General features: G+C 35.6%; 1 protein-coding gene across 14 annotated transcripts in view; it reads right to left on the reverse strand.

Annotated features, from left to right (window-relative positions):
- ATAD2B (ATPase family AAA domain containing 2B) overlaps window positions 1-25,364 on the reverse strand; it is a 135,466-nt gene that overhangs the window by 34,604 nt on the left and 75,498 nt on the right. For all 14 annotated transcript variants that reach the window (XM_036263616.1, XM_036263614.1, XM_036263609.1 and 11 more), the window contains 3 exons: window positions 19,574-19,760; window positions 9,017-9,202; window positions 914-1,049 (listed from right to left, as the gene is read on the reverse strand). In XM_036263616.1, coding sequence (XP_036119509.1) covers window positions 914-1,049; window positions 9,017-9,202; window positions 19,574-19,760 — 509 coding nt within the window. The remainder of the gene's footprint in view (window positions 1-913; window positions 1,050-9,016; window positions 9,203-19,573; window positions 19,761-25,364) is intronic.

Genomic DNA, 25,364 nt, shown 5'->3' on the forward strand with positions numbered 1-25,364 from the left:
AAAGGACCATAGTATTAATGTGTCGGATAATATAAACAGTGAAAAATAAAGAAGTAGAACTAATATGGAAAAGCAAACACTTGGCAGGAATGGGAGATGTATTAAACATCCTACAGAACAGCTACAAGAAACATAAAAGAACAAGAGGAAAGAGGCTTAAATTTTTTTTAACACGATCACTATTTTCTAGAAGAGGCTGAAAGATAAAAAGGAGAATCTTATCTTCTACACATCTTTAAAACTAGGAAAAGAAACCCTCTTTTGAATGACTTAGAATGCAGTCCTTACTTAAGGCAGAGGAGTGAGGAGTGAACCCTGACAAATTCTGAGACCCCCCTTAATGCTATGAACCCAAATCTAAGAAAACTCTAATGCTCAAAACAAAGCCATGATAGATTTCCAAGTTCCTAGGTAGCCTAAGATATCTAATATACTAGATGCTCAATAAATACTTGAAAAATTAATCAATAAATAAAATAAACCAGAAAAGGCAAATGTTCTAATCAACTCTTGGCTCATCAAACCTACCCTGGCCCTAAAAGTAATCATCACAACACCTGGTGTTTCACAACCTGACAGTTCAAGTCCTCAGTACTTAAAAGTGACTAAAATAGAGCACAACTAATGACTTTTTAAGCCTCAGAATGTGAAATTGAAGTGACAAGAGTGTTTTAGTAACTGTCATCTATTAGTAAAGCTTTAACAATGAGGCTGTACTTCCCAATCTCCTCCGGTCAGACAAACACAACGGCCACTCTACATGAGTCCATCTAAAGATAAATAGAACCTGAAAAACTGTCTTCACTTTCCACAAAGAAATGTTTGTTTTTTTTAAATGACTCCAAGAAAAACTTCTTAACTTTACCTCCCCTCCCACCCACCCCCATCTTCCTAAAAGCTTTAGGAACTTTACCAGTGTGTTTCCTTCGTGGTGGAGCCATTGATGCTTGATTAAGAATCAATTCTTGGAAAAATTTTCTTCTGTCTTCTTCAATAGGCCTTTGAATATACAAGACCTCTTCATACTGTATTCTAAAGATACATTTAACCTAAAAACACACACACAAACATTAAATATATAGAGAATTAAAAGCTTATATATTATATCAAATTATAATTTCTTTAATTTCCAGTACCATTTTCAATCTTCATTTAAGATTCATGTGGAGTTAGGGTTAACTTAGTCCTAGGCTATACTGTTGAAAGGTTTAACCTCATGGACTAAACAAGAATGGAAAAATGATTCAGTTGCCCAAGTCATTAATAAATTATACTATTAGAGCTGAAAGAGTCAGATGATAATACCAAAAAGGACAGTTGATTGTAATAGTCAGATGACAATGATCTCAAAGGGCTTTTTGCATAATAGCTGAAAAGTAATTACCTAGCATGTACAATAGATAGCTGGAAAGATGCCAACACAATGCCTTCTCTTATCTGTTTCTGTGCACTTCCTCTCCTCTGACTTTCCTTCCTGGACTCGTCCCACCAAGCCTAGTCTACGGTATCCCCTGGAATCCTGGTTTCACTGCAGATAAACTATACTTTCGGTCTCGTCACAGAATACTTCGCACTGATACCACCTTCCATGCAAAACTCCTACACAAAATTAAGTCAGTTCCTTCCAGTTAATGATTATCTACACCCCTCCTTTGTTCACCTGCTCTATAAAAACTTTCACCCCAGATATTCCCCTTACAGGGCATGCTTTTTTTAAAAAAAAATCTTCTTTAATGACTTCTTTTTGTTGAGAGAGAGAGAGAGAGAGAGGGAGGGAGAGGGAGGGGAAGAGAGAGAGAGAAACATCAATGAGAGAGAACATCGATTGGCCTCCTCCTGCATTCCCCCCTACTGGAGATTGGGCCCACAACCTGGGCATGTGCCCTGACCTGAAATCGAACCAGTGACCTCTTGATGCATGGGTCAACATTCAACCACTGAGCTACACTGGCCAGGCACAAGACAAGTTTTTTAAATCCTCTTTATATGCCCTGGCCAGTTTTGCTCAGTGGTTAGAGCATCGGCCCACGGACCAGAGAGTCCCAGGTTCGGTTTTCACTAAGGGCATGTACCTTGGTTGCAGTTTGTCCCCGGCCCCTGTTGGGGTCGTGTGGATGGCAGCCACTCGATGTGTCTCTCTCACATCGATGTTTCTGTCTCTCTTCCTCCCTCTCTCCCTCCCACTGTATCTGAAGATAAATGCAAAAATGTCAAGTGAAGATAAAAAAATAAAATAAAAAATAAATCCTCTTTATATAACCCACATTTGTCTGCACATTTATTTTATGTTTTTCTAGAAGGTCTATTTTCTACTTCTGGACACCAAACTGCCTGAGAACAGATCACTTCTTATTCATCTGTGTTCCTATACCTTACCACAGTGCCTGGCACATAGTAATGCACAAGCATGTACTCAGTGAGTAAAGCTTGTGATTCTGCTCCCCAGCCCACATCAAACTGGAAAATGCAATTAAAAAGGGAAGAAGTCACTAATATGAAATGTACCAACCATGACAGATATCAGATTTTAGCTCAAATGTAGCCACACATTTGTGGTAAACTTTAGATAATCCATTTAATTTGTTATGTCTAACCACTTACTGAATTGAAGACTACGAATTTCATAAATATTCTTTTCATCAATCTTTATAACAATTAGGTATAAAGGCATCCCTCATTTAAAAGATGAAATTTGGGCTTGCAAAGGTTTAAGTAACTAGCTTAAGGTCACAAAATGGAAAAATAGAGAAGACAAGATTATATAAATTCTAAAGGCTTTTTCCAGCTCTAAAATTCTAAGACAGAGAAGAAATAATCAATGAAAAGTAAACTCTAAAATTCAAAATTTGGGTGGAAATTATTTACCTCAACCCAAAGCCAAATCCTTTAAGTTTATAAAATTTCACCTTGTATCCTTCCAGTATTTTTTTGTAGACTGCCTTCATGTACAATTCCCTCCAACCCATTGATCTATGCTCTCCTGGCCCTTCTTCAAAAGTTTAGGCAAGCAGCCCTGGCCGGTTTGGCTCAGCGGTTAGAGCGTCGGCCTGCGGTCCTGAGAGGCCAGGGTTCGGTTCCCGCTAAGGGCATGTACCTCGGTTGCAGTTTGTCCCTGGCCCTGGTTGGGTTGTGTGGGTGGCAACCACTCGACGTGTCCCTTTCACGTCGATGTTTCTCTCTCTCTCTCCCCCTCCCACACTCTATCTGAACAAAAAATAGAAAAAATGTCCTCGGGTGAGGATAAAAAAAAAAAGTTTAGGCAAGCAAATATACCACTGAACACCCATATGTGTCAGACACTGCAGTTATAAACTTGAAGAAAATACGTTTACTTGCTGTTGTCAAGATCTTAATTATCTTGTAAGAAATCATTATGATACCATAGAGGTAGAGAAACATAGAGGAGATCCTGCAAGAGTTAAGAGGCATTAGACAAGATATAGCCGAAATAGCTAACATTAACATGTCTTGAAAAAATAAACAGAATACAATACCCTAGAAATACCAGGATTTTGTCCAAAGGTAGGAAAATATTTATTTTCAGTTTTGAATATTCTTCCTTCTCAACATTTTTCAACACTGTGTTAAACTTTGTGAATACAAAACGTACCAAGAGTAAGTCTCCAATAACCCTGTGAGATTCTTGCCAAGTTATTACAAATATCTTGGAATCCATCGTTTTATAAGTAGGCTAAATTATTTTTCTTTTAATTTACTCCCAACTTATTTTCTGACATTCTCTGCCTCAAACTTCATGCTGCAAGAAGACAAGTCCTGCATAATTCCCTGAAAAAAATCATGCCATCTTTCACCATGGTTCACACTGGTCTTTACACATGCTACTTACTCTTTCCTAAACGGTTTTGTAACTCTCCACTCAAGCTGATGCTTTCTGGGTGATGCTTTCTCTGACTTTCTCAGATATACTTAGGCATACCTTCTAATATCTCTTATTATATCTTTTTCAAGCTTAATGATTTTTAGTAAATTAATTCAGTTGTGTGACCATCACAAGTCAGTTTTAGAACATTTCCATCACCTCCAGAAAGTTCCTTCATGTCCATTTGCAGTCAATCCCAGCTCACACTCAGACTCCCAGCCCGACAACCAGTGATTTGCTTTCTGTTTCTAGAGATTTGCCTCTTTTAGGAATTGCACGCCATGCAACTGGTAATCTTTTGTGTCCAGCTTCTCTCACTGAGGTTCATAATATACTGAGATTCATCCACACTGTAGACTGTATCAGTAGTTCATTCACTTATTGTTGAATAGTATTTTACCACATGTATAAACAACATTTTGTTTCATCAATCACCAATTCATAAATACTTGGGTTGTTTCCACTACTATAAATAACACTAGTAGGGCCCTGGCCAGTTTGGCTCAGAACACTGGCCCTTGAACCTAAGGGGCTCGGGTTCAATTCCAGTCAAGGGCACTTGCCTGGTTGTAGGTTTCCCCAGCCCTGATCAGGGTTGTACGGGAGGCAACTGATGTGTCTCTCACATCAGTGTTTCTCTCTCTGTTCTCCCTCGCCCTCTCTCCCTTAAAAAAAAAAAAAAAAAAAATCCATGGAAAAATATCCTCAGGTGAGGTTTAACCAAAAATATTAATAACAACACTAGTAGGAACATTCACATAAAATTCTTTGTGTGCACATATGCTTATATTTGTGTAACTACCTACGAGTGGAAATGCTGAGTAACAGTAAATTTATGTCTATCAAATATTTTAAGAATTGCCAAATTTTCCAAAGTGGCAACATTTTAGAATTCTACCAGCAACATACAAGGACTCCAGTTTCTCTACATTCCTGCCAACATTTAGTATTATCTATCTTTTTTTTTTTATCTTTATTATTGAGAATATTACAAATGCTTCTCCTTTTTTCCCCCATTGCTCTCCTCCTCCTGGTTCCCGCCCTACCTCAGGCCTTCACTACCCTATTATCCACTCGTCTACTGATGGGCACTTGGGCTGTTTTCAGATCTTAGCTATTATGGATAGTGCTGCTATGAAAATAGGGGTGCATATATTCTTTCTGATTGGTGTTTTGGGATTCTTAGGATATATTCCTAGGAGTGAGATCACTGGGTCAAATGGTAGTTCAAAGCTTAATTTTTTTGAGGAAATTCCATACTGTTTTCCACAGTATTTATACCAGTCTACAATCCCACCAGCAGTGTGCTAGGGTTCCCTTTTCTCCACATCCTCACCAGCACTTGTTGTTTGTTGATTTATTGACAGTAGCCATTATCTTTTTTATTACAACCATTCTAGTTGCTGTGCAGTGGTATCTTATTCCTAAATAACAAATGATATTGAAAATCTTTTACCATGCTTATTATTTAGCCCAAGGGTACATATACTCTTGTAAAATGACTACTCAAATCTTTAGCTGATTTTTAAATTGTAGTCTTCCTTTTAAATTTAATTGTGGTAAAACAGCCATGACATAAAATTTGCTGTTTTAACTATTTTTAATTGTACAGCCTTGGCATTAAGTATATACATATTGTTGTACAACCAATACTACCATCTAGCACGAGAACATTTCATTCTCCCCAACTGAAACTCTATACCCATTAAATACTAACTCTCCACAGTCTCCCCTTCCCCAGCCCCTGGCAACCACCATTCTACTATCTATCTCTATAAATATGACTTCTCTAGGAAGCTCCTTTAAGAATCATATCATAGCCCTGGCCAGTTTGGCTCAGCGGTTAGAGCATCCACCTGCGGTCCGGAGAGACCCGGGTTCGGTTCCCGCTAAGGGCATGTACCTCGGTTGCAGTTTGTCCCCGGCCCTGGTTGGTCGTGTGGGTGGCAGCCACTCGATGTGTCCCTTTCACGTCGATGTTTCCCTCTCTCTCTCTCTCTCCCTCCCACTCTATCTGTGCAAAAAAAAAAAAAAAAAAAGGAAAAATGTCCTCGGGTGAGGATTAAAAAAAAAAAAAAAAAAAGAATCATATCATATGTGTCCTTTTGTGACAGGCTTATTTAACTTAGCATAAGGTCTTCAAGGTTTATGTATGTTGCACGTGTCAAAATTTCCTTCCTTTTTAAAGCTAAATAATGTTACACTGTATGTATACATTACATTTTGTTTATCCATTCATTCATCTGTCAATGAACACTTCTGTTATTTCTACCTTTTGGCTATTGTGAGTAATGCTGCTATGAATGTGGTTGTACAAATATCTGTTCAAATTCTTGCTTTCACTTCTTTTGGGTATATACTCAGATGTGGAATTGTTGGATCATGTGGTAATTCTATTTAATTTTTTTTTAATCACCATACCATTTATTTTTGATAGTATGCATAATATTACATTCCCACCAGCAATGCACAAGGATTCCAATTTCTTCGCATCCTGTCCAACAGGTTACTGTCTATTTTTATAATAATAGCCATCCCAATGGGTATGAGATAGTATTGCATTTTGGTTTTGATTTCCCTAGAAAATATTCCCTCCAAAATATGCATATTATTTAAATATACTATTCTACTAATATTATTTCTATTATAAAACATATACACACAAAATATTTGAGATAATATGAAAAATAAAATGAATAGAGGTTCCAATGCATTGTCCTGAGTACAAATTTACTTTGGGGACTACTGGATTAGGAGAGAGTTATATACAAAGAAACATTTACAAGAGAATGTTAAAGGGGGCTCTAAGAGTGGAGACTGTCATTTTGTCTCACAGGAAGAAAGCAGTTTTATATTCCTAATAACACATTAGTCCCATGGTGACTAATTCTTTTTTGGTCTCAGTTTGTGACCTAAACAAAGCAAGTCATTCTAATGGCTGAATTTAAATTAAAGACTTGGGGGCAGAGGAGGATTTCCTAAGAGCAATTAGTGTAAAACATGTCATCAGAAGTCTGAAAGTATTCCCATCATCTTCATCCCACAAATGTGAATATCAATGATAGCTAATAAATTGGTTAATAAAGGCAAAGAGAGAAAAAAAGCTGAAATGTCAAGATTAATGCTATAAAATTTCTAATATTTTACCTATTTATTAAGGGTATTGGTAAACAAATAATTTAAAAACTAAAAAATTATAACAATACGGCAACATTGAAAATGGTTAAACCAACAATAAAATCACACATGCAAATAGACAACAGGAGTAGGCAAATTAAAACTGCTATATCAAGAAGATGGATTCATAAGACTTTTATTTACAAATTTTTCAAACAATAAAAGGGAAACTTATCCCTAACCAGAACCCTTAATTACTCTAAATTTTCTTAATCTCTTATAAAATGATAATAAAACAAACTGAAAGTGAGGATTGAGATTTAAAAAGTAGCTCCTAAGTTATGTCCAGGTTCAGTCCCTTCTTCTAAACCAATTTCAAGTACATTTTTACTTTATAATACCAACCATTTTATATCTCTGTGGTTTCCAAAATAGATCCACATATATTGTCTCACACCAACAAGCCTCTCTTATTATCCACATTTCATAGATGAGGAAACTGAAGCTATTCTAGGTTCAAATACTTATCCAAGACCAAAAGACCAGTATGTCAGTACCTTGGTTTTTCTGAATCTTACTACGTACATATAGTATTCTACTAAATGTTATTGCCCATGATAAAAACAAACAAACAAACAAACAAAATTTTAGTTAATGGCCTTCAAATATCAGATTCTGAATAACCAAAAATGAATTTCTACATTTAATATACTTTGTTACAAGAGCAGTAAGTTGTACAAATCCACTTTAGCAAGATTGCTAACAAGCACTGAAAAAGAACAAAAAAACTCAGTAAACAAATTTCTTAATCATAAAATTCTACATAATCAAGATTTATATTACAGCATTTAAAACATGCAAATCTTTTATAGGAACTGTGTCGTCTGGACAAAATATTTCTCAAGGAGATTATTTCAAGATCTAGTAAGCTCAGGGTGTTAATTTTTTAAAATCAATTTCATTCATGAGTTGATCTACTAATTTTTTCTAAAACAACTGTGATTTTACCTTTGATTTTAATATATTAAGTATGAGTTGAGCCCTGGCCGGTTTGGCTCAGCAGTTAGAGTACTGGCCCATGGACCGAAGAGTCAAGGGTTCAGTTCCCGGTCAGGGGCACATATCTGAGTTGCAGGTTCGGTCTCCAGCCCCAGTCAGGGTAGTGTGGGGGTGACCAATTGACGTGTGTCTCTCTCATATCAATGTTTCTCTCTGTCTCTCCCCCCGCCCCCCGCTTATTTCTCTCTGTCTCTCTCTCCCCCTCCCTCCCTTCCATTCTTTCTAAAAATCAATGGGAAAATATCCTCCAGTGAGGATTAACAACAAAAATAAATAAATTGAATTTGAACTCAAAAGCTAAATATCAAATTTGAAAAATATACACCATATAATAATATTCAACTTAGCATGATACTGCCAATGAAGAAGCTGAAAGGTCAAATCCCACCAAATAATCTAACAGATGACAAGGATGAGAAGGATAATAAAGTAGAATTGATGACAATACAGCTAAAGTCTTCTTAGTAGATGCTGTGTGTGTGTGTGTGTGTGTGTGTGTGGGTTGGATTCTGGTCTAAGCATAAATTATCTCAATCTTCAAAACAACAGTGAGGAATATATCACTATTATACCAAAAAAGAAACAAACTTAAACATTAACAACTTGCTTAAGTCACAGAGCTAATAAGTGGTATACCAAGGCATGAATCTTGACAATATTCATTTTATAGTAATTAGAATGTGTCAAATTTACAAGGTCAACTATTGAAACATTTTTAATTGCTTTTTTTAGAAAGAGGAAGGAAGAAAAAGAGAGAGACAAACATCAATCAGCTGCTTCCTGCACATGCTACAAATGGGGATCGAACTCACAACCTGGTTATATGCCCTGACCAGGAATCAAACCTGCCAACTTTTTGGGGTACGGGGCTATGCTCCAACCAACTGAGCTACAGCGGCCAGGGCAATGCCAACTATTTTAAAACAATATAATAAAGATAAACATTCAATCAGTTCTTACCTCTTCAGGCAGCTCACTGTACATGGTTTCAGAGGTAGACAACAAAAGTATAGGTGAAAATGATGGTATATCTTGTAGCAAAGTCAGAAAAGTTGCTCTCACAGTTTCACTGACAGCTTCCCACCAATCACCAATGTGAGGCATGTAAACAATACTAGGTACTGTTCTTCGAGCTTCACGAAAAATCTAATTAAGGAAAGAACTGTAATTAAAAATTCAAATTGATATTATTCTAAGGTCTACCAAGTAAGCCCCAAATACATGAAATGTGTTGGGCCTGTTATGGTAATTATTTTCAGCCCACATATTTAACTGGTGTAAGATATGATGCACAAGCCATACAGCTTCTATCTACCCTTGCCCCACCTAAAGTATTTTTTGCCATTTTATTATTCCTATTCAGTATATAGTAGTATAAAGGTATCGAATTGCTCCACTTATCTATAAGATATGCTGCAAATGAAGAGGTAAGTATGTCACCTATGTCAAAGTGATATCAGTAAGCACAAAGAAAAGGAAGACATAGTTTACATGTTTGTGCATATGGCCTAAAATCACTAAACATATGAAATAAACATTTTAAAACAAAATGTACCATCCTAGACTTAAAATTAATGAACTACTGCTGAACCACTTCTTCACCTCCCATTACCTTAATTCAATCTTCAATTCAAAATTGTTACAAAATACCCTGACATCTCTAAAGAGTGATAAATATATTAGCAAAAAGCTCTGAGACACTCTCACTGTCAGAAAATACAAGATAAAGTTTCCTCAGGTGTTAAAAAGAGTCCTGTAGCTTCAGCCACACTCTGCCAACACACACCAATATGGAACAGGTTGGCTATCAGTAAGCTGCCAGGCAGAACTACTTCCCTTTCCATATATATCAACAACATCTCAACAGCCCATTAATAAATTGATAAATTCTCACAGGTTAATATGACAACTCTAAGATTTTTAACAAGTGTAGAAAAAAGTGTAAAAATTTAACTATCTTCCTTCCATTTATTTTGAGAATTCTATTTATAAAATTTTCTATTTTTCCTTATTTTAAAACACACATTTCAACTGACCTGTTCAAGATACAGAAATAAGAATTTAATATTTAAAATGATTAGAATTAATAGAAACATTTCTAAGAATCAAAAGGATTATTTTTCTTAATGAAGCCTATCAGTTACATAAATTTTTCAATTACATTTTATACAGCTTTAAACTTCCTGTATAAAATAAAATATATTGCCAATTTAATAATGAATCAGATGAAAGATGCTCAAATAATATGTTCCCCCAAACTGGAAATGTAGATGTTATGATCACTCACATCAAAAGTAATATTTGCTCCTTCCCTTCCTTTAACATTTGCATATCCACCAATCCAGAACAGTTGTACAGTACAACTCCTTCAGGACTCAAATTTTGACCTTTTCTGCAAACACGCACCCTCTTATCCTGGATCTTGAAAATCCAAGAATTATTGTTTTCCAAAGTTCTTGTAGAAGATTCATAAGAGAAAAACAAGCATAAATATCGGCAAAACGAAGGAACCACACAGCAGCACAAAGGCAAGTGAGGCATTTGATTTTTAAAAAATTATTACATGCCACCCAAATCAGGCATGATTTGTGGAAGACAATGACCGATGCCTTTTGTCGCTTTCCAACTCCCAGTCTGTGCTGGTTAAGACTAGGGAGGCTCAGCAGGGAAAGAAAGGTGATTATATGAAAAGACTAATGAGCTATACAGCTTACTGAGAAACCTCACAAAACTAGCCACCTAATTCAGTCATGCAAGTTACCACGTGCGTAGGGAGAGATAAGAACCCCATGCCTTTCAAAAATATGAAATTTTGCCTTCCATTCTAGTACTTGTAGGTTATGTTTTCTTGGAATATGTGTTGAGAACACCTAGCTGCTAACAAGTGTCAAAGAGTATGGGCAAAGCAACACAAGTTAAGGGATAATATAAACTTGACAAAGCCAGAAGTTAAATAATGCTGTACTGTAGGTGTTTTAAACTTATTTGCAAGGCTGAACTAGATGTATTTAAGCATCACCAACACTAATAGAGTTGAGGGTGTTTCAAATATTTTCTCCTAAGCCTTTAGAGGAAAAACATCCTTAATTTCTAGAAAAATGAACAGCATTACTAAAACAAATTTTCTTTTAAATTCTTTACTCCATGGTGTCTCAGAGTATTAAAATAAACTTTCATATTTTATTTAAATATATACTCAATCTGTACCAATTCTCCATTTTTCATAATAAAAATTCAAATAGTACAGACTCGGAGAATAGTATTAAAAATTTAGAAAAAAAAGTTCAATTCTATTGTGATTTTTTTCTATAATGTAAAAACAGCTCTTCAGCAGTTTGCTGGTAACTTTTAAAGTTGTGGAATAAGATACACTCTGTGAAATCAATTAACCAGATCATTCCAAGTAGAAAAATAAAGCCTAGTTTTAGTGAAGCGGCAACTGTCTTGGGAACAAGTGATGCCATTTGATAACTAGAAAAATACTCACCTACAGGGTGTCTTGGATTGGTGGATGTGCAAGGTGTAGTAGAAAACAGAAAAACTGTTATAGAGAAAAAAAGACAGTAGGCCAAATTACTGAACCAACCGTTTCAAAATATCTCTGACATGACCAGCACTCTTGCACAAATAAAATGAATAAACATTAGTGTATGGGAACTGTTTATTTTGATTCTCTAAACAGTATATTCTTTTTCCTTCTGGCCTCTTCTTGCCCCAGACATCATGGTCCCTTATATAACATATTTTTGTTTATTTTTTTTTTTAAATCACAAACTACTCCCTCAGAATATTAAAGAGATGAAAGGCAAAAATCAGGCCACAAAAATTAAAAGTATCCATATAAGGGAACACTAATAATACAAACTGCATCTATATTTACAACAGTCCTTATCATCTCAAAAGCTAAACTTTCAAGTCAGTACTTTAGCTGCCAAATTAAAATGTTCAGGTCATAAAAATGTACTGTATTTTAAAAATTAAGAATATATAGTCCATGCCATCTTCTTCAGAACCTGAAAACTAGAGTACTTTAAATACAAATGTGAATGAAGCAGAAAGCTCCAAGCCAGTACAGCATTCACCTTCCTACAAGGGGCTATATGAGAAAGAGGAATACAACTTTTTGTCATCAATAAACTTCCAGACTTTGTCTTAGTCACATTTAAAGTATTATGAATGCGCTAAATTTATGAAATATAAGTAAAAGTCTTGGTTTGTTAAATATTAATTTTTATAAAAATGTAAAAGCACTATTAAAATAAATTTAATTCTTTACACCATACTATCATAAAACATTAAAACTAGTATCTATATTGCTGATAACTTTATTCTTTATATATCATTTTACTCTACTTATATTCTATTTACCCAAGATTTATTGAGCATCTCTGTGAAAAGAAGGAACTGTCCAGAATATGAATATTCAGGAATGAAGAAATAAAGTGCCCTGTTTCTTTACAAACATACAAAAATCAGCCTGTTATAAAACACAACTATACTAGGATTTCTGAATATGGTTGTAATACAAATCAACTTGTTATGATAATTAAATCATCCAAATTTTTTTCTGATATTTTCACTTCCTAAAAACTTCAAGAATTTTCACAAATGTGGTACACTTTGGATCAGTCTGTTTTAATTTGTTTACAATTCAAAAAAAATTGTTACTATGGTAAAACACAGAAAGCTATGTGCATAAACACAAAAGTATCCAAAGTATACACAGACTGCTAGGAAAAATCCAGAAACCCTTATGCACAAACACAAGAGAATCTAAAGTAAACACACAGGTAAGTATATTAGTTCCTTAATGCTACTTAATCAAAAAGGATTTCCTCTGAGCATTTCCAGATACATTTTCTTTCTGAGGAAAGAAAAATACTAAAATTTTCACCTAAAATAAGGCTTTATTAATCATTTAAAATTATTCGTAATATCATATAGGAACCCCAACTCCAAAGCTTTGACAGACCATATCAATGCAATCATATTTCTGTATTAATGAAAAAGATATAACATAGCACTCATCAATCACTTTTTGCCTAAACCAACAATAGAAATAATACAAAAGGCAAAAAAAAAAAAAATACATTTGAAAATGTCAGAAAGGGAAAATCACAGTTCTTATTGTTGTTTTCAAGAGTGTTAATACAGGTACATCTTTTACTACACATACTAACATCTCCAGTCTTGTCGTAGGGCTCAATAATCAATTGTGAACTTAGTGAGACGACCAAAAATCTTCCAGGCTACACCAGGGTTTTCCATTCTCCCTCCAGAGCCTTTGGAAGACTATGAAATACTCAGTAACATGTACACACATACACACACACACACACACACACACACACACGGCCACTTTAGGAATTCTGGCAATTGTGTCAGTAACAAATACCTAGTGTCCAGTGATCAACAAAAGTACTACATTTCAAAGTGAAATCTACTGAAGACCTAAAATAATAACACCTGGGATATTTAAGTGCATTCCTATGGCTCACCTCAAATTTAATGAATCATAATCTATGGATGTGGAGGCGGGGAATTATAAATTTTAATAAGCACCCCCAGAAAATTCTCATACTCATTAAACCTTAAGAAGCAATGAGAAAACCCTACAGCAGACACTAATTCCTCTACCATTTTTCATCTAATTAATAATATTAATCAATAGTTGAGGCAGGGGGAAGGAGAAAAGGAAGTTTTGTCATAAACATGCTTGTGTGCAGATATACTTTAAAGACCAGACAGAGAATTAAACATGATTCCCACAGTATAAAGAAATATCAAAGCCCTGGCCAAGTACTGTAGCTCAGTTGGTTAGAGCATTATCCCGCTATGCCAAGGTTGCAGTTCAATCCCTGGTCAGGTCACAATCAACCAATGAATACATAAATAAATGGAATAACAAATCAATGTATGTTTCTCTCTCTCTCTCTCTCTCTCTCTCTCTTTCTCTCTGCCCCTTCCCCTCTCTCAAATCTCAAATCAATAAATTAAAATTAAAAAAGAAAAATATCAGCCCTGGACAGTTTTTCTCAGTGGTTAGAGCATTGGCCGGCAGACCAATGAGTCTCAGGTTTGATTCCAGTCAAGGGCATGTTCCTCGGTTGCAGTTTGTCCCTGGCCCTGGTTAGGGTCATGCGAGAGGATGTTTCTCTCCCCCCTCCCCCACTCTATCTGAAGATAAATAGAAAAAATATCCTCAGGTGAGGATTTAAAAATATATATTTTTTTGTTATTGTTGTTTTTAATTTTAAAAAGAAAAAGAAAAATATCAAGTAGGGCTCTTTCCCCTTTCCATCTTATCACACATATAAATACAGCCCTTTAAAGGTGATTTCGAACTTCCTTACTTTAAGATTACTTTTCATGTTCATGTTACAGTATTTAGTAACCAATTTTAACTTATATTAAGTATCACACAGACTGGGGAAATGAGAAGAGCACAGAACAATAATAATTTTCCACAGACTGAACCCTTACGTTCCACATTTATTTAGAGATAATCTTGCCTATAGAAGGACTAGTTCCCAAGAGAAGTAAGGCAAACAGGAAGAAAAGAAAGGAAAAGTAGAACAGAAGTATAAGAGACTGGGTTTTTAATCTTTTCAGCATTTCATCACCTGATTCATGCACTCTCTTCCCTAGGACTCATATTTATTTATACCCAGGCTTGTCGATCTCTACAAATTAAGAATAAATTCCTCAGTTTCATCATATAATAGCTCCTTTTTGAAGAGACAGTATTATGTTCATGAATTTAAAATCATTTTAAATACAGTCGTCCCTGGCCACTTCGCGCTTCCACTTTCGTGACTTCACTCTATCGGGGAGGAAGGGCCAAGTAGCCAGGGATGACTGTATATAAATAAAGAATCCTACTTTGCAAAAGTTCATTTATCCCGGTAGAGTCTGGAACTGATTAACCGAGATAAATGAGGGCTGACTGCATGCACTTAAGATATACAAAGAGAGATTAACCAGGACAGCTTATCTGGTCTCTGGTCAGTGTTCAGAGGAAGTCTGAGCTTTGGTTACCATAACTACAAAATTCTGATCCTTGGCAGACTAGACCATCCAGGTGGTGGTCACACAAGAATAAGCTCTACTTCTAACCCAGAAGCCTAAGGATAAAAGCAGAGAAGATAAGACATCTTGGTGTACTAGATGTAGCGTAATACAACCAAAACAATAAATAGAGGCTCTTTGTTGTTTTCTTCTACCAAATGACACCTCTCCCCATCTTCTCCATCCAGATGACAAAAAAAGTAGTAAAAACCAAGAAATGTGAAAGAGACCAAAGAGTATGCAGTTAGAATTCAACTTTAGCCAATGATGCCAACTAGGATTCAGTAAAAAAGTTCTAACATCAACATATAGTTTACTGCAATGCTTCCTAAGTAGTTCCTTACCTAATATTAAGCCAATAATGTGTTTGTGAATATGTATACATATTAGCCATAAGGGACAACAGAATATCCTCTCACTTTTAAAATGTGCCCCTTTCTTTTATTTATTTTATTTAGAGAGAGAGAAACATCAATCGGTTGCCTCCCATATGTGCCCCAACTGGAGATCAAACCTGCAACCTGGCATGTGCCCTGACTGAGAAAAATCAAACCCCCCACTCTTTGGTGTTTGAAGCAACACTCCAACCGAGACACACCAACTAGGGTGAAAGTGTTCTTCTTTCAATGTGATTCTGTCTTTAATTTGCTTGATAATGTCAAATATACATGTAAAAAGAAAAAATATTCTATTTTTAGTACAAACTAAAATGACAGTTTATCCATTTCCCCCAATCCTCCAAATTCCTGCCCCTAAGCCAAAGGAATGATTATTAACAGTTTTTGTGGGAGTATTTGTAGAAAAATGTCCACTTATATAAAAGCACAAATGTAGTTTTTTTAAGGTTTTTTTACACAAAGATCAAAGATTGATTTAAAACTTGCTTTTTTTTTTTACCAGTATCTCCTTCATCTTTCCCTATCAGCCTATGAAAATCTACCTCGATTTTCTAAATAGCCTCACAGTATTTCTCTGTATGTAAGAATATACCATAACTTATTTTAGCCAGTCTACCATTAAAGGACATTTGGTTTGTTTCTTTTTGTCTTATTTTGTTTGGCAATTTTACACAATGCTGGCATGAACATCCTTGTTCACTCAGCAATGAATACTGACAGCTAATATCCTGTTAGGGAAATTCCTTAATGTAAAATTCCTGGGTCAAATGGTATATGTACTTGGAATTTTAAAAGACAATGCCAGCGCCCTGGCCAGTTTGGCTCAGCGGTTAGAGCGTTGGCCTGCGGTCCGGAGAGACCTGGGTTCGGAGAGACCCGGGTTCGGAGAGACCCGGGTTCGGTTCCTGCTAAGGGCACGTACTTCGGTTGCAGTTTGTCCCCGGCCCTGGTTGGTCGTGTGGGTGGCAGCCACTCGTTGTGTCCCTTCACGTCGATGTTTCTCTCTCTCTCTCTCCTTCCTCTCTCTCCCTCCCACTCTATCTGTACAAAAAATGGAAAAATATCCTCAGGTGAGGATAAAAATAAATAAATAAATAAGACAATGCCAGCCCTGGCTAGTTTGGCTCAGTGGTTGGAGCATCGGCCCACGGACCAGAGAGGCCCAGCCCAGGTTCGGTTCCCGCTAGGGGCACGTACCTCGGTTGCAGTTTGTCCCCGGCCCCAGTTGGGGTCATGCAGGTGGCAACCAGTCGATGTGTCTCTCTTGCGTAGATGTTTATGTTTATCTCTCTCTCTTTCTCCCTCCCAATCTAAAGATAAATACAAAAAAAAATTAGAATTCACAGCTTTCCAATTTTGAGTCTGACTAGCCATTAGCTGTGAAAGAAGTTGCTAACAACTGTTGGGTACTATATGCCAAGCTTACTGGATAAGCTTATTTTAATAATCACACACACACACACAATACAACTTAGGTGGTATCATTCTTTTCAGTTTATAGATGAGAAAATTAAGGCTCAAAGAGGTTAAACAACTTGTCCAATATCACCACAACCAATAAGCAAAGTAGCTGAAATTTTTATCTGTGCAACTGGAGTTAAGTCCACACTTGAATCGTAGTGTGCCTTTTGTTATTTCAACTGTCCTCAATTGAATTTTTATATTTCTTCTTTTAAGCCCTGCAAATTAACTGTTTAAGTCAATTCCTAGGTAAACTTAGTTGCTATTTTAACTTATTTTTATATTTATGTTTTTATTTATTTTTTAGAGAGAGAAAGGGAGAGATAGAAACATCGATATGAGAAAGAATCATCTATCGGCTGCCTCCTGCACACCCCGTACTAGGGACTAGGGATTGACCTTACAACCTGAGCATGTGCCCTGACTGGGAATTGAATCAGGACCTCTCAGTCCACCGGATGATGTTCAATCCACTGAGCCACATCAACTGGGCCTTAGTTGCTATTTTAAATGGGACCATTTCTTCCATTCTATTTCTAACTTGTTACTGTCTATATAAAAGAACACTATTCATTTTAAAATATAACATTAACTTTGAAAGTATTCACCTTACAGAATTCTCTTATTATCCCTAATAGTTTTTCAGTTCATATGAAGTTTTCCAAATACACAGTCATGTCACAGGAAAATGATTATACTTCAACATGTCCATTCCAATATTCTCTCCCAATAGCTGAGTTGACTGTGCATGCCTTAATAGTGGTATTATTACTCTCTTGATGTGCTACTAGATTCCATTTGTAATACTTACTTATGACCATTGTCTGCTTAAGATTGATCTATAGTTTTCTTTGTATTTCTTTCAAAGGTATCATCATTGCTTTTGTTGATTTTACAGCTTTCCTTCTTTTTCTATGCTTTGAAACACTGTAATTAGCACCAAAATGATTCTTTAAGATTAAAAGAATTCACCTGTGAAACTATCTGGATTTAGTGCTTTTTTTTTCTGACACTCAATTTCTTCTTCCACAGCTAGTGTCTTGTCTGTTTAGGTTCTCTCTCCTCTGGTATCAATTTTGTTAATTTATTTTTTCCTAGGAAAATGACTTGGATTTATTTTAAATGGTACTGAGTCATTCTCTCACTTGCACACAAAGCTGCAATAATTGTGTCTCACTAAATAGAATAACTATGAGCAAAAAAAAAAAAGAAAATAAAAACTATGAGCAAACATATAAATCAACACTACTGCGAAAAAAAAAAAAACGAGAATGAATTAAATGTATAAAATATAGAGCAAATTACTGTGGTATATCATTTTTTATTCAGAACATGGATTTTGCGAGGGGGAGGTGCTTTAATAAGGGCTTTTTAAGTAGTGAAGTGCTACCAGGATGTTCGTACCCAGAGAAGTTTGTAAAAAAGAAATAAAATCAATACTATTAACTCTGTATTTAAATATTTTTAAAATTTAAAAAAAATATATTTCTTGCCCGGCTGGTGTGACTCAGGGGTTCAGCATCAATCTATGCACCAGGAGGCCCCTGGTTCGATTCCCTGTCAGGGCACATGCCAGGGTTGCGGGCTCAATCCCCAGTAGGTGGAGTGCAGGAGGTAACCAATCAATGTTTCCCTCATCATCGATGCTCCTATCTCTCTCTCCCTCTCCCTTCCTCTCTCTGAAATCAATAAAAATATATATATTTATTGCTACAAGGTACAAGATGGTTTTCAGTAATATAGTATATGTATTAAATATTTATAAAATGTAACTGAAAAATAGCAATAAAATTGTTTGCAATGAGCTTAAGTGTTACTACTCCAGTCATCTAATCTCTAAAAGTAGGATAAATATCAAAGTAGAAGTGGCATTCCTTCTCTAATTTATTTATAAGAAACATTATTCATACATTCAGTGAGCACTTACTATGAGCTGAGTACTGTGTCAGAGACACAGAAATGGTGAGGACATGATCCCTTGGCTCAAAAAATGTATTTCTTCTAACCTCTAGCTACAATATGACATACTTACAATAAATGAATATTTATATATTAAATTCTCAAAAAATATAAACAGCCCCACTAGAACTTCGCTTCACAACCAGCAAATATAAAGCAGTTGAAAATCAAATATCAAACACATTTGACTACTGATACAATTATATGTAATTTTTAAACTGATACCACATTTCTAGATAAATTTTAAGTCCTGGCATCTCAAATTGGGTATCATTTCCCTTCCGATAATAATCTTAAGTCAGGAGAGAAGTCTAGAAAGGCTCTGAAACCATAGCTTTGAAAAGAAGGTCAGAAAAGGGCAAAAGAAGCTCCCTTTCTACACTGTTTAATTAAACTTTAAAAAACAGAATACAAAAATTTCAGAAATGAATGAAGTATCAGGATAAAAACAATGAGCTCACTTTGAAAACTGTTACACATCAAAAGGATCCTCTTCCTTAATATTATGTTAACAAATAAGCAACAAAAAGTTAATATTCATATTATTGTTCTTTGAAAACAATGTATCTAAACACTACCAAGATATAAACAATAAGAAGGTTGGAAGTGCTCTGATATGGTACAAACCTACCTGTGCACATGATTCTTCAGGTGTTTTGGCACTAACTGAATAAAGTGCTGGGAGATCTAGTCTATGCACAGAGAATTTTTCTAGAGTGTGCAAAAGTGCTGGAGCAAGGTGAGAAGTTTGACCTGAGCCTCGTTCTCCAGACAGCAATAATCTTGGCCTGTAAGAGGTTGGCTGATGATATGGTGACCTGCAATACATGTAAGATATCATAATTATTTTGAAACCATACACTCTAAAGATAAATATGAAATATTAGGCAATATATTTACATTAAAAGAAAATAAATTCCAAATTAATAGAACTTCCTATCATCCTTACTTTTAAGTACGGTGAATCATTTTTCATTAATTAGTTTTGAAATGTTGATCTCTCTGACCATATTAATAACCAAGAGGTAAAAGTATAAAAATCTCTGTAAAAACATGTCATACCACATATATTAACTTGAAAAAGGCTTCAGACACCAAGTGTGATTCAGTTATTAACTTATCCATGGTCAAATGTTAAGAATCCCACTTCAACAAAGAGGTACATCTGATGATTATCAAAAATGTAGGACTTTTTTAAATGATTAAAATGTTAAATTTTAGGTATTTTTAACCACAATTTTTTAAATAAAAAAAATGATAGAACTTTTTCAGCGGCAGCAAATTCTGTTTCTAGGGCAACAAAAATTGTTTTTACCCTCTAACATAACATCTAAAGCCCTAGAGAATGTAAATTTTGGAAAACATATTAATGAAATGCATATAAATAAAATAAATTTGTATTCTGGCCAGTGTGGCTCAGTGGTTGAGCATCAACTCTTGCACCAAAAGGTCGCTGGTTTGATTCCGGATCAGGACACCTGCCCAGATTGTGGCCCGATCCCCAGGGGGGGCATGCAGGCAGTAGCCAGTCGATGTTCTCTCTCATCGATGTTTCTCTCTCTCTTTCTCTCCCTCTAAAATCAATAAAGGAGCCCTGACCAGTTTGGCTCAGCGGTTAGAGTGTCAGCCTGCGGACCAGAGACTCCCGGGTTCGGTTCCCATAAGGGTATGTACCTCGGTTGCAGTTTGTCCCCGCTCCAATTGGGATCATGTGAGTGGCAACCACTCGATGTGTCTTTCTCACGTTGATGTTTCTCTCTCTCTCTCTCTCTTTCCCCCTCTCTCCCTCCTACTCTATCTGAAGATAAAATGTAAAAATGTCCTTGGGTGAAAATAAAAATAAATAAAATCAATAAAGGAAAAATTTTTTTTAGTAAATTTATATACAATCACTATAGATAATGGAGGAAGTGCTAAGCAATGCAATAAGAATAATGCAATCATCCACAACAATATCTGAAAGAATAATCAAGAAAATTTTGGAAAAATATGTTAGCTCCCTTTACAACATTTAAACCTGTTTTAATAACAAACATGTCATACAAATTTCTTAATTTTCTTAACAATTCTTAACAGTTTCCACCTATTACACAGATGAAGAAACCAAGGCACAGAGATGTTGGGTATAATATTGTACAATTGAGTACAAATTGGTAGTTACAAAATAGTCACAAGGATGTAAAAAGTACAGCACAGGGAATATGGTCAATAATACTGTAATAACTATGTATGGTGCCAGACAGATACTGGAAATATTGAGGGGATCACTTTGTAAAGCATATGATTGTCTAACCACTATGCTATATACCTGAAAGTAATACAAAATAATATTGAATGTAAACTGTAATTTAAAATGAAAATTTTTTTAATTTCAAAAACAAACAAACAAAAAGATTGTACAACTGCATGGTGACAGATTTCAAATTCTCATTCAGGTCCATATAACCGCAAAGCCCAGTTGCCCAACCATTATGTTAAGATGTGCTCTACTTTATACTGAAACGTATTACAGAATAACAAAATAGAATGTAGAATACACCAAAGAAAAGAAACAAAGATCAGTGGAAGATAACAGGCAATCCAGGAATCAAATCATAGTAATTGGATTTTATGTAAGATAATAAGCGTAAAAAATAAATGGAACAGGGATGAATTATGAAATGTTTAAAATAGGGAGGATTCAGATCTTCATTTCAAAGAATAAGTAAAATGAATTCTAACATAGAAACAAATAAGAAAAACCAAAAGATTCATGTATTTGATTCATACACATTTTTTAACTTTTATAACTCAAAAATTATAACCTGAACCAAATGACAAACAACCAAATGAGACCAAGAATTTGCCATTAACATAAATGGTTCTCAATGAAAAAGGGCTGACATGCATAGCGGTAACAAAAAAAATACCCTCATGGGCAAAGGATATAAACAATTTAAAAAAATGATAAAAATAGATAACATCTTTTTAAAATGTTCTTTCATTTAACAATTGTAAAATGCTTCCTGTGCAGAATGCCTTGGTTCTAGGTATCCAATAATACTGCTGTTATCATAGAGCTCATAATTGAATGGTATTTGGTAGAAAAAGAAGATACACAAATTACTATAATACAATGTGCTTAATAAGTAGCACTGTTTAAGTGTAGGATGCTAGGAGAGACCCCAATTAGAAACTCTTAGATGGCTTTCCTGGAAAAGTGTTAGCAAAGCACAAACCCAACAAACCAGAGGCAGAAAAGATGAATTCCAAGAAATAAAAACAGGATGCACAAAGGACCAGAGGCTGAAAAGGTCTTGGCCCTTTGAGCTAGTGGATATAGTTCATACAGCCAGCTTATTTTAAGGTTTAAGGAAAGTGCAGGGGTAAAGGTACTGGGGGCTTAGGGAAGGAGAAAGACTATGAAGGGTTTTGTAAGCCATGTTTTAAGTTTGGAGTGTTCACTGAAGACAATGAGAAAGCATTAAGATGCTTAAGCAGGGAGTAACATAATCTTATACATGTTTTTGGAAGATAACTCTAGCTCAGTATAGGAAAGGATTTTGAAAGAAGGCAAAACAAAAGGAAATATGACCAATTAGTAGTTTGCTATAACAACCCAAACATGAGATGTTATTGACAGCCTAAACAAGAACAGTGTTAAAGAGGCGAGAAGGAACGCCCTGAGATAAGACTTATTTAGTCAGGACTTGGTCATTTACTAGGTATAGAAGGGAAGAAAGAAGAGGAAGCTGAGGATAACGTCCAGTTCTAGTTGGGACAACTGAATGAATGGTAGCTCACAGGACTCACAGAAAGAGAAGGGGGGTGGCACAGTCCAATATATACTAAAAGAACTATGGCACAACCCTGGCCGGGTAGCTGAGTTGGTTAAAATATCGTCCCAATACGCCAAGGTTGCAGGTTCAATCTCTAGAGCACATACAAGGAGAAAATAATGAATGCATAAGTAAATGGAACAACAAATCGATGTTTCTTCTCTTTCTCTCTCTTTCTTTCTCCCCTCCCCCAAATCAATAAATAAAATTAAAGATTTAAGGCACAAAAAGGGGAGATAGGCAGCTGGACAGGGTCTAAGGTTCAAGAGTAATCTAGATTTGAGAAAGATCTGGTAGATGATAAGATTATAAAAACAGCCTGGCCGGTGTGGCTCAATGGTTGAGCACTGATCCATGCACTAAGAGGTCACTGGTTCCACTCCTGGTCAGGGCACAAGCCCAGGTTGTGAGTCAAATCCTCAGTGAGGGGCATGCAGGAGGCAGCCAATCGATGTGTCTCTCTCATTAATGTTTCTGTCTCTCTCTCCCTCTCCCTTCCTCTGTCTCTAAAATCAATAAAGGAAAAAAATTATAAAAACATAATTAACAAAAAATGGCTTTTATCTGTTACATTGATAAACTAAAAATTATTAGTTTGTAGTTGTTGGGAAAAATGTTATTTTCATGACCAGTGGGGGTAGTAAAAGGTACAATTTTCTAAAATTAAATTGGCAAGTATGTCAAATGCTTACCAAAATGTATATCCAAGAATATCTGCAACTCATCTCACTCCCAAGAACTCTGTTACCTCTTAGCATTCTCTATATTTTTTCATAGTACTTATCTTCTAACATTTTATCTATCACACTTATTTTTTTTATTGTCTGTCTCCATCTAAAACGTAAACTGAATAAAAGCAGGGATCATAGCCCATTTTGCTCACTGACATTTTCTAGGTACCCAGGACAACATCTGGCACATGATGGGCACTTTGACTGACTGAATAAATGAATGATTAAAATAAACAAGAAGATGTTATTTTCATCAATCTGGTTGGCAAATATTTAAAAAGACAAACCATGCTCAGAATTGATGAGGATATAGGAAAAATATCGCTCTTATACACTAATGATAAAAATGAAATTGGTACAACTTTTCTGGAAGGCAATTTAACAAATTGTATCAAGTTTTTAAATATATATACCTTTTGACACAGCAATCATCGTTTTTAAAATTTACCCTAACCGCCCTGGTCGGTTTGGCTCAGCAATTAGAGCATCAGCCAGCAGATCAGAGTCATATTCAATCCCGGTCAAGGGCATGTACCTCAGTTGTGGTTTGATCCCCGGCCATGGTCAGGGTTGTGCATGAGGCAACCAACTGGTGTGTCTCTCTTACATTTCTCTTTCTCTTTCTTTCTCTCTCTCTCTCTCTCTCTCCCCCCCCCCCTCCCTCCCTCCCTCCCTGTCTGCCTCCCTCTCTCCCTCTCTGCCTCCCTCCCTCCCATTCTATCTGAAAAATCAATGGATAAATATCCTCAGGTGAGGATTTAAAAAAAGAATTTACCCTAAACTCTGAATTAGATAATGGTATAAAGATGTATACTTAGGCCCTGGCAGGTTTGGCTCAGTGGCTGGAGCGTTAGACAGCAGACCAAAGAGTCTCAGGTTCGATTCTGGTCAACAAGGGCATGTACCTCAGTTGTGGTTCATCCCAACCCTGGTCCAGGTCACGCAGGAGGCAACCAGCCAATGTGTCCCTCTCACATCGATGTTTCTGTTTCTCTCTCTCTCTCCCCCTTCTCCCTTCCCTCCACTTTATCTGAAGATAAATGGGAAAATGTCCTCAGGTTAGAATTTAAAAAAAAAAAAAAGATGTATACTTAGAAATTTGTCTTTCACAGCACTTTATAAAAGAAGAAAATTGGAAACTTCAGTTTTTATCAATAAGGTTATATAAATTAAGGAACATCCAAAAAATAAAGTACAATACAACTATTTTAAAAGAATGGCATTAAATATACTGACAAAAAATAACATTCCCAACACAGTGGATAAAAAAGCAAGATATATTAAAAACCTTACGAGGATATAATTTCTATAAAATAATATGTGGGTCTGTCTATATACATAGAGAGAATATGGAAGTGTGGTCACCAAAACTTCAACAAATATTACCTTCAGGTGCTTGGGCTTTAATTTATACTTTCTTCTTTATGCTCTTCTTTATTACTTGAATTTTCTACAGAGTATATCATCTTTCTAATTAGAAAAAACAAAGCTATTTTCATTTGGAAAACCTCAGAGAGCTGTGTTTCTAATTCCCTTATGGTAATATATAGTAAGAAAGTAAACTTATTTTCCATCATAAGGATTCTCTTGACAGACCTTAAATATCTTTACTTATATTTCATCTTAAATCTAAACAAAATCAACATTGTTACAGGAAATTATTCCCAGAAACAGAACCCAGCAACAATGTCCAAGCTGGTGTTACTGAAGACCAGAATTAAAGTAATGCTTTCTATGTGTCTCAGCACCTTTTTTGTATTGATCTGGCTTGCTAACAAATGTTGTTCAAACCAGAAGCTAAACCAATTTAAAAAAAAAAAAAAACATGTGTAGCCCTTATTAAAGGCCTACATTCTAAAGTGTGCATTAAGTG

The sequence above is a fragment of the Molossus molossus genome, unplaced genomic scaffold, assembly GCF_014108415.1.
Source record: "Molossus molossus isolate mMolMol1 unplaced genomic scaffold, mMolMol1.p scaffold_m16_p_15, whole genome shotgun sequence".
In the NCBI taxonomy this organism is placed as follows: Eukaryota; Metazoa; Chordata; class Mammalia; order Chiroptera; family Molossidae; genus Molossus; species Molossus molossus.